The sequence below is a fragment of the Sphaeramia orbicularis genome, chromosome 2, assembly GCF_902148855.1.
Source record: "Sphaeramia orbicularis chromosome 2, fSphaOr1.1, whole genome shotgun sequence".
In the NCBI taxonomy this organism is placed as follows: Eukaryota; Metazoa; Chordata; class Actinopteri; order Kurtiformes; family Apogonidae; genus Sphaeramia; species Sphaeramia orbicularis.
This window is the reverse complement of record NC_043958.1, coordinates 1,185,356-1,196,451: the sequence shown is the minus strand read 5'-3', so window position 1 is coordinate 1,196,451 and position 11,096 is coordinate 1,185,356. Positions and strand designations below refer to the sequence as shown.

Genomic DNA, 11,096 nt, shown 5'->3' with positions numbered 1-11,096 from the left:
TCAACAGTTACTTAACACTGATTACAGAATCAAATTAAAATATCTGATGAAATATATACCTGACAAGAAATCTGACTGTATCTGACTTGTGTTATTATAAATGTATAAATTAGTACCTTATTTAATATAAAAATGTGTGTATTATTACTAGATACATGTACTTAAAGTGTTTGTTAATTATTACTACATTAACAGTCGAGTACATTGGTAAATGTTAAAAACAACAAACGAGTACGTAATGTAACAGGACACATTATGGAAGTGTTAAATTTCAGCTAATACTTCAGAAGTGTCAAACATGCGGCCCGGGGGCCAAGTCCAGCCCACCAAAGGGTCCGGTCTGGGCCCCTAGATGAGTTTGTGAAATGCAAAAATGACACTGAAGATATTAATCATTTTAAGACGAGACACATTTTTAGTTGAGATTTTAGTTCAGGTTCCACATACAGACCAATTAAATCTGCAGTGGGTCGGATCAGTAAAATACTGTCATGTCAATGTGAAAGTTTTCAGGTCATTTTACTGTATTTACACTAAAACAAACGATCATTTCACAAAAATGCAAATAACCTGAATAAATATGAACATTTTGAAATGTCTGAAGTGTAGTTGTACCAGTATTCCGCCTGTTATTAAATGTTTTGTGTGTTTGTAGATCCACTGTGATCTGTTCGTGATAATGAACATGTGTAAACGATAAACTGAGACAGAATAGTGTTCAAATCACACTTAGTTTTCTTAAGAAATTTCAGTTTGTTCATGTTATTCATATTGTTTTCAAGGATAGTTGGTAGATGTAAACATTTTCATCACATAATTTTACTTTATTCACTCTAAAACATAGAGGAAATTTTTTGAGTTGACATTATATTATTATTTCACTGGTCCGGCCCACTGCAGGTCAAATTTGACTAGGGCTGTGCATCAGCAAGAATCTGGCGATACGATACAAATCACAATACTAGGATCACGATGTGATATATCATGATACTGTTAAAAAGGCAATTTTTTGTTTGTTTTGTTTTTTAAAATGATTATTTCCTGGAAGAATTGAATTTTACCACAAATCTGCTCAAATACTAAACACGTTTTTATTTGATCACAACAGGATCTAATGCATATGAAGAAATGTTCCTGTGTTCAAACTGAAATTCTGTTTTACAGACATTCCAGTTTCAGATCCTGTTCAAATGTTCAGATTCTATTAGTTCACAACTAACATCAGAACAGGATTTTTGTGCGATCCTCATAAAGGAAGTAACATCCGCTTCTCCGACAGTAAAAAAGGCTTTAGGATACTTCAGATGACCATTATTTAATACAATAGTGTTAAATAATAATAAACAAGATAGAAGCAATAAAGAAAACCAAAAAAAACAAAAATGAACCTCCACCATATCTGCGTTTGAATAAATACCTAAAAATACCGATACAGTACTTTTTAATATCAATACAGTATTGTGAAATGAAATATTGTGATATATTGCAGAACCGATATTTTCAAGCACCCCTACATTTGACTGAACTAAAATGAGTTGGACAGCCCTGACTGAATTACTCTAATAATCTTGTTATTTAATGTAAATTATGTATGAGTTAAAGCCTCAGTTTGTTTTATTCCTACATTAATTAATATCAATTAATGTCATAATCAGAAACTGAAACTCATCAATTCCTCTAAATAATAAAAATGTAACACATGGACTCTATATACGATCTATTATACTATATTTATACTGTATCAGCTTGTGTTTTCTGCCTTTCACTTCATCAGTAAATATTTAGTAACACGTTAAACTACAGTGTGTTCGTATTTCTCATATTTATCTAAACCCACTTTCATTAGTCTGTGGTTCATTTCTTTGTGTATTCAGACCCTAATAGTTCATAAAGTTTGAATTTAAAACTATCTTCATATTCATTTTGGCAAAAGTCGAGTGGATTTCTACAATCCGTTTTAAATTCCTACTAAATTTGTTACGTTTTATAACTAGTGATGTCAGGACATTTGCTCATATCAGGTCCAGACTTCAGATGAACATTTCTCCCGTTTTTCTCCATAACTGTTTGTTGTCATCAGCGGTTGTAGTCCAGACTGAAAATATGTCCAAACTTGCCTAAAACATCACCTCAAATGTTCAGTTGTTGGTTGAACGGGACAGAGCAGCACAGCCGACAACCTGGAGGGGGCGGGGCCTGAAGTGTCTCCTGTGCATTTAAAGGGCCAGCGCTCCGAACCCCCTTTGTGGTGTCATTAGTCAGAAGTAGGGTCAAAGATGGACCTGTGGAGTTGAATGAATGAAGAATTCAGAGCCAAGCAGAGCATTTACAGTTTATGGCACAGGTGTCAAATAGGGATGCACCCATACCACTTTTTTCCAGACCGAGTACGAGTACTTACATTTGAGTACTTGCCAATAACCAAGTACCGATCCAAGTCCTTAATAATCCCATTCCAGTTGTTAGTTCCTTTTGTAAATGTGCTTTATTGTCGTTGTCATTAGTCTGACTGGAACAAAGTGCTGCTACTGACATTTAATGTGTTGGAATGAGCGTTTGTCCATTAATCCACCAGGGGGCACCGCTCTGAATTAACCATACTGGACAAATACCACGAAGAAGAGGAAAGTTTAATGAGAAGAAGAAGAAGAAAGTCAGTAATACCAAACCTGTAGACGACAGAGGGAACACTACTGTGATACTAATGTTGCAGCGTTTTCTCTGGTAAGGTTTAAAAGTTTAGCTTCAGCAGGAAGAGAAAAGACAAATGAGACACAAGTTTCATTTTCACTTCTGCTGGCGGTGGTCCACACCGCAGAATACCCGCTGGTATTCTCTGTCTGGGTACGCATCCTCCATCAGCTGGAAAACAGATGGAATGTACGCAGAGGACGGACAGAAGGCTGCGTCTGTATCTGTGTCTGAACGGTACTGTCAGTCAGCCTTACTCTGATCAGCCTCATTTCTTTGGTTCAGTCTCCACACTCTTCACACTCACACATTATTCCTCCTCCTCGTACCTGCTGCACTGAACTGGGAATGTCACACGGCCAGAAGTGGTATCGCTGCATTTGTATCGGATTACTTTTACGAGTACAAGTACGAGTACACACACTGAGTATCGGAGCCGATGCCCGATACTTGTATCAGAATCGGTGCATCCCTAGTGTCAAACATGCGGCCCAGGGGCTAAATCTGGTCCACCAAAGGTTCCATTCCAGCTCCTGGGATGAAAGTGCATAAATGAACCTGAACAGTCCAGGTTGAACAAATCCTTTTGGTTCAGGTTCCACATACAGACCAGTGTGATCTACAGTAAAAACATAACACAATAACCCAGAAATAATGACAACGACAAATTTTCTTTGTGAAAAATTTAAGTGAAAAAAATAAGATTACACTGTGAAAATATTTACATGTACAGAACTATTTTCTCACAATAAAACACAAATAAATACATAAATATAAACAAAGATGAACAACTAGAAATGTGCAATTTGAACAATATTCTGTCTGTTACTAAATGTTTGGTGCATTTATGGATCCACTGGGATCTGGAGTTGCGTTAATAATAACAGATGGAATATTGTAGAAATTGTTCAAATGTTAGTTCCAAACTCCAAAATTTGAACAGTATTCTGCCTGTTACCAAATCTTTATGGAACACTGTGTGTGAATGTACATGTAGAAATAATAAGTCGAGTCATTTTTCAAATGAAATTTCTGTTTTTTCAGGTTATTCACATCTTTTTTTGGTAAAATGTAGATATTTTCATAATTTAATCTTTTTTTTTTTTTTGTACTAAAACAAAATGAAAAACTTGGATTTGTCATTATTTATAGGTTATTAAGTCATTATTTTAGTGGTCTGGCCCGTTTGAGATCAAATTGGGCTAAATATGACCCCTGAACCAAAATGAGTTTGACATCACTGGTTTATGGAGACCACAGGGAAATGTGGGAAAATGAAGAATTCCATTTAAAAAAGCAGAATATGACTCCTTTAAATCATATCCTTTTCATTCCGTGTCATGGATTCCAGACGCTGTTGTTTTGCAGACGTTAATCTGAGGGATGGGACATTCAGATTAGACCCGTTTATACCCTCAGACACTGAAAACTGATCCTGATTCGCTGTGGGACACCAGAATAAACCCCTCCCAGTCCAGCAGACGACAGGCTTTAACTCCGCAGTCGTAGAATTAAGAAGAATCAGAGCAAAAGCCGATGTCGAGCGGCGTCCGGAGCAGAGACAGAGCTGTTTTTCTTCTGCTCGTCTTTGTTTGCTCTGCTGCCGTTAATCCCATTATCCAATAAAAGATGTCTGCCATTGTTGATGGTGATGCGGCGGGGGGTCACGGTCTGGACCAGAGCAGCAGGATCATTATAGAAGGGACTGACTTCAGGTCAGTTTGGAACCTGTAATTCAATCTGAGAGTCGTCAATAAACAATAAGTCAAATCTGATCGATCTGGACCCGACAACAGGAAGAGGAAGCGTCTACAAACACAAACAAATAAACAAAAGTCATGAGTCTAAAAGGAATATGAAAATATTTCAACTTTTTTAAAGAATAGTAAGATAGTGTATTTATTTAGAGTACATAAATATAGTATATTAATAACATAATAACAATATTGTGTCAATGTTCACTGCAAAACACAAAAAATATTTGAAAATTTACTCAAAATATGTCAGAGATTTTCTTGAATTAATAATTAAAAAAAAACAACAGCAGATTAGATTAAAAGGTGGCTAAATTTAATATGAAAATTCATGTATGTGACAGATTACATTAAGTCAATGTGAAGATGCAAAAATCTACCATGACATGATAAAATGAATAGAAAATGTAAAAAAAAAAAGAACGAAGTTTCAAATTGGAAAAAAAGACTCAAAAGTACCTGAAAATGTAACAGTAAAACAAATAGAAATGAAAAATATGTAATAAAATATAACATTGAAAATGACAAAATGTAAACAAAATAACATTTATAGAAAATTAACAGTGTTTTAACAGGTAACTAATGTAAAATAAGATAATTTAGCCATATACATAAAAGTGTATTTATACAGTAATATATGAAGTTTTACATCAGTGTGAACAATAGTATAAAGTTTGTATAAATTAATATAAAGTGATAGAGAACTTAAGATATGTCACTTTACGAAAAGTAATAAGTGAATCACAAGAAAATAAAATGCATTCCAATACTTTAAAAAAAAAAAAGTGTTTGTTTAAATGTTTAAAATGTCAAGTTGTACAATTCTTTCATATACAGTAAACATACGTCTAGTATTTAAGTTACACTGACACTGATGAAATCTTGACAACCAGTTAAAACGACTTCATTAATTGTGACATTATTTCATATTTACGTGGTCATTAAATGCATCCATTCACTGACAAGTATTTGATTTTAGCAACAAAACCAGAGAAAAGCAGGAAAGCGCTCTGACCTTTAACCTATAACTGCTTAAACTGGTCGGGCTAATCTGCTCAGTCTGCGCTAACGACCACCTGCTTCAGGACGTCCGCTGGTTTCACTGTTCAAGTCACCATCTCAACCCGTTCACAGCATCTTTGAAGGAAATATTCAGCTCCTCTGTGAAGTAGTTTTCTATTTTTGGGTGGGGTTGGACTTCCACAGCTTCTGTTTATTGAACAAAACATGTTTTCAGACAAAATGAACAGATGGTAGTTGTGGTTAATCAGTGATTGTTGAATCATTAACTTAACATTTAACATTAGCTCACCTATCCCACCTCCCACTCCCACAGCTCCGCCCATTTTGTCCAAATATGGTCACCTCTGGCATTAAAAAGCCAAAAAGATGATCGTACATCATGTTTTTTTGTTTGTTTTTTTGTGGTTATGGGGGTGTATCTTTATGTTGAATCAGTCACTTAGCATCAGCTCACCTGTCACACTGCCCACTCCCACAGTTCTGCCCATTTTGTCCAAATATGGTCACCTCTGTTGTTAGAAAACCAACATGGTGATCATATATCATGTTTTTTGGTTTTTTGTTTTTTTTTTGTGGTTATGGTGGTGTATCCTTATGATGGATAATTATCTTAGCCTTAGCTCACCTGTCACACTTCATGCTCCCACAGCTCCACCCATTTTGTCCAAATATGGTCACCTTTAGCATTAAAAAGCCAAAAAGATGATCGTACATCATGTTTTTTTGTTTGTTTTTTGTGGTTTGTGGGTTTTTTTGTGGTTTTGGGGGTGTATACTTATGTTGATTGTTCATTAGCTTACTAACTAACTAATTCAGCTTTGCGCATTTTGTCCAAATATGGTCACTTCTGGCATTAAACAGCCAACATGACGACCATTATGTCCTGACTTCTGTAAACTTTCATTGAAGTCATTAGTGTTTTGTTTGGGTGGGGTTGGACTTCCACAGCTTCTGTTTAATGAACAAAACATTTTACTCGACAAAAAACTGGAGGCTAGTTGTCGTTAATAAGTTATCATTGAATCATTAACTGAGCATTTTGCCTTAACTCACCTGTCATCCCTCATGCTCCCACAGCTCCGCCCATTTTGTCCAAATACGGTCAGAAAGTAAACGTGGCAACGATACATTTAGCATTTTTTCTGCAGTTATGGATGTGTGTATAGATTTAACTGCATTTCCATTTGCTTAAGTTTGTGTTTTTGTTACTCTCTTTCTAAAAATGACTCCTCCTTTTGCTCTAGTCTTCGTTTTCATCAGCTCTTCTGAGTGCAGACTCACACAGGTGGCTGATGGGAAGTCGGTTCATCACCCGTGACGACCCCTCTGTTGGTTTCACTGCGGATGCGTCGTCGTACAGGTCGGTCGTTCGTCTTTGTGCTGACCATAATTAGTCTGATTTTAAGTAAGTGTGACCCGCTGCGGTGCACACGGGCGCTGACAGTCATCCACTCCAGCAGCTTAACAAATAGGATTAAAGCAAAGGGGAAGAAATCTCCGCAGTAAAGTCCCATCTGCTCACCTGAGACGAGCCGCGAGCAGCCGGAGACGCTGCCTCCGATTCCTCTCTCTGCCTCGGGACGCTCTTTATCCATTGAATGGACGACCGCGAGAAGGACGCCGCCGATGAGCTGACGAGGTCCGGGTGAGTCGGAACAGGAGGCTGAGCTTCAGACAAATGGCTGGAACAGGAGGCCGGATGCTGCTGTGGACGCTGCTGCTGTTGTCAGGCTTCATCTACACCGCCACAGGTTTGTACCCGACCGCTGAACTCCCATGTGTTCGCGCCGGACCCCTCTGACATCCGCCTGCCCCTTCCAGATGCAGATCGCGGCTGGATGGCGGACTCGGAAGGCCGCCGGGCTTCGGATGAGCTGCTGTTCAGGGGGAACGCCGTCCTGACTCGCAGGAAAAGGAATATTCTGTTTCCCAGCGGCGTCAAGCTCTGCACCCAGGAGACGTTCGAGCAAGTCGCCGCCAACCACCTCAGCTACTTTCACCTGCGAGGTACGTCAGATCTACATCCACAGGAGTCCGGGACGGTGTAGCGTCGGCAGATCCGGGTCCTCGTGGATCCATGTTTAGGGACGTTCGTATGTAGCGGTGATAAAAGATGGAAGACGGTCACGTTAGGCGAATATTCTGGCTTCGATACTGGTTTTCAGCATCTCAAGTTTAGTGAAATTTTTCAGCTCAGCATCAAATGTAAAGCGATATACCCAGGACATAAACCCTAGATGTGATCTGGGTGCGTCAGTGGAGGTTTCTTTGTTTTCTTTTCACAAAAATTACAATAAATTACAACAAAAACAAAACTGAAGTCCAAATGCTCCCAGCTGACTTTGGTGTCAGTTCCGATGTAACGACCTCATATTTAGGTTTGGATTTTCAAGGCCTGCAAAAATATTAACAGATCCAAGTGTCTGGAAGATGAAGGTATTAAAGCGTTTAGTGTTTATTTTCCTGATTTTGTAAACTCTACAAAACAGCAACAAAAAAAAAATAAATCCAGAATTCCCCCAAAAATCAGATTGTTTCAAGCCTCTTTTGACGCTTCCCATCCCTTTCGTTTTTTTCGTGTTACCTTTCTTTTATCTCCTCATTAGTTTCACTGATTTTCTGATCCAATCGGTCTTACGGGTTTAATCTTCAGGCCTCCCGTCGTGAAAGGCCGCCGTCACAAAGGGGTCAAAGGTCAGTCAGAGCAGATGCACTGAGGATGAGACGTGTAGAAAGTCCTCCAGCACAGAAGAAGAAATTAGGATTTACTGGTTGCTTTGGCACAGATACTTCGACCTTATCATTAATATTATTATCATTATTACTGTTCATTAGCATTTTAATTCAGAAACGTTATTCGCAGTTTTTTGCGAGATGATAAATAGTAGAGACATGAACATTTACCAAAGAATATGACCCCAGCTGGACTATGGAGAAAAGTCAAAAAGGTCGAAATTTGTAAAAACTCCTACATTTGAAGTCCAATTTATACCAAACATAGCACAGGTGATTATCTCTGTTCAATGTATAAATCCAGTTCAGAATATCTGAAATTATTCCAAACCTACAGGATTTTTATTTTTTTAAATAATGTTGAAAATGTTCAGTGCGTCTGGTGTAAATGTAGACAATGTCACCATGTCGATAAAGCTGGTAAAGCTTTTATCTTTAACTTTCTCTCCTGGCCAGAACCAGAATGTCACCAGTTATTTTTTAATTTTAAAAACATTAACCCATAAAAACCCAGTGCTACTTCTGTGGCAGTTTCCAAATGAATTTTTCTCTCTATTTAATCAGTTTTTGAGTGATTTATCCCCATTTATTATTATATTATCCTCTGTATTTCTGTGTTTTTCCTATATTTAACTCATTGATCATTTAGATGTTCATGAAAGCTCAGATTAAAGTTGAGGGTAATTGTATAAAAAAGCAGAAAACTGAAGAAAAAGTGACTTTTTCAGTAAATCTGTCATTAACTGAACATAAACCCAGTGTGTCCATCCACTGTCATTGATCCAACTCCATGGGTTTGACTGGTCAATCAATGCTGTAGAAGATGACGGTGTTTCCTTGGTCACTACGGAGCCTCTGAACATCCAAATATGGTCATATCTGATGACCATGAAAAGATGAAGAACTGAATTTTACTCCAATTATTTCCATGTATTAATAGAATTAGAGGTTCAACAGGTGTTAAACAGTTCAGTTCAGTGGATGGTTTTGGTCACTGGTTCAATGTTTGGGTCTTTAAAGGTTAATCACACTTCCACCAGGTTTGTACAAAATTGAGAATTTAATTCAATTCAGTGAATGAATTTGATTTTGAATTGACTCTGCCCTATAGGATGTTGAATTGAATTTAAATTGGAATTACAGGAAGTGGAATTGAATTCATTACAATTCAGAGAAATTCATTCTTATCACATATCAGTGAGATTGTGATACTTTTCACATCCATTTTTCATCCAAATTGAAGTACAGACACTAACATTGAACATACAATGCCTTTATGTTGAATAAGTAGCAATATCTTCATTTCAAAGTAAACAAATGAAACAGTGTTTAGGTAAATGCAATTATCATTTATTACAGAACTTTACAGGGTATTCTGGGAAATGTAGGGCTGTCCTATCATTTTCCACAATTTGAAAGTTATTACAATTTTAATGAGTTGAATTGATGAGATGAATTTTTAATGAATTTTTAGAGGATGGTTTTAATGTTAATTTGTGTTAAAAAAAAAAAACAATTAAAAAAAATTAAAATAGGCCTATTTTCTATAATAACGCATTGTGTACATGAAGTCCATGCAATAATATCTGCATGAAATTTATGTTGTAATCACATATAATATCTACTGTAAAGCTTCTTTGTTAAATACACCTTAATTATGTATTATTAATTCCTTTGAATTTCATGGAATTCCAATTTTATGTCCTGCAATTTGAATTTGAATTGTAATTCCATGTCCTTTTTGCAATCTCAATTCAAATTCAAGAATTGAATTGGAATTTTGGGGTCATTCCACTGGCTTTTGTGGTTTGTTGCACATATTAGAAATGTATTTAGTTGATATGAAGTTATTACTTACATATTATTCAAATGTGTGATTTAAAGGTTGTATTGCTGTATAGTATGATAAAATGCTCCTGAAAATGTCACTACATTATGTAAAAATGTAAAGATCTGCTCTGGAGTACCCCCTCTGTGGTGGGTGATACAGGGTTAAGTTTTTTTTGTAAAACCTCCAAACACTGAGTTAGTTTTCATGTTCTTTATTCAGAGGGAATGAACCAGAATATCTCCTTCAACTTGAGGCTGGAAAAAGAAACCATATCTCATTTAGACGCCTTTACATCTGCTGCGTTTGCTAATATTCCACTAATAACGAGGATAAAAGTACAATCAAGATAAAATAAATAAATAAATAAACCCTCTTGTAACCTCCATCCTAACTGTGGCACAGCTTGAAACTATAAAGATTTAGGCGTTTTTCACATCAATCAAACGCAATAACTCCAAATTATTTCAATATATTGCCCATAAACAAGTTGTTTTGAGAAGATGAATGAAGCTGGATTCCACAGAAACACCAGTGTTGGAAGGAACTCAAGTGGTTTTGGCCAGTTTTCAGTTCCACTCTGTTTTCTTCAGGGTTTCCCAGCAGAAAAATGTGCTGCTAAAGCTGCTGGTTATTTAGGCCCAGTTTACACGACAACGCTCTGGGGTGAAAAAAACAGAATATTTGAGCAGATGTGCCTTTTGTTTAGACGGCAGTGGTGTTTTTGGGTAGTCTGTCCATCCATCCAGTTTATCCAATGTATTCAATACAGAGAAAATGGTCTGGAACCGGGCCGACCTGTTCTATACCAGACCAATCGCTTGTCTGGGTGGCTGGTGTTTCGCAATGCGTCATACACACCGTTTTCTTTTTGTCGGTCAGTTTCAAAGTCAGTTTCAATTCCACAAATCTGTTTCCAACTGTTGTCGGTCGTTTGATTCAAAAATAAAGCTTGAATTCCAGATTACAGCCTGTGTTCTTATCAAGGTTATTATTGTTAACAAAAACTAACAAAATGACGAAAACTAGAATTGAAATTTTTTTTTCGTTAACTGAAATAAATAAAA

The 11,096-nt window shown here is 36.8% G+C and overlaps 1 protein-coding gene across 4 annotated transcripts in view; it reads left to right on the top strand.

Annotated features, from left to right (window-relative positions):
• Window positions 1–7,003: 7,003 nt before the first annotated feature.
• LOC115431843 (interphotoreceptor matrix proteoglycan 2-like) overlaps window positions 7,004–11,096 on the top strand; it is a 41,778-nt gene continuing 37,685 nt past the window's right edge. For all 4 annotated transcript variants that reach the window (XM_030152531.1, XM_030152538.1, XM_030152523.1 and 1 more), the window contains exons 1-2: window positions 7,004–7,219; window positions 7,290–7,475. In XM_030152531.1, coding sequence (XP_030008391.1) covers window positions 7,147–7,219; window positions 7,290–7,475 — 259 coding nt within the window. In that variant the 5' untranslated portion in view covers window positions 7,004–7,146. The remainder of the gene's footprint in view (window positions 7,220–7,289; window positions 7,476–11,096) is intronic.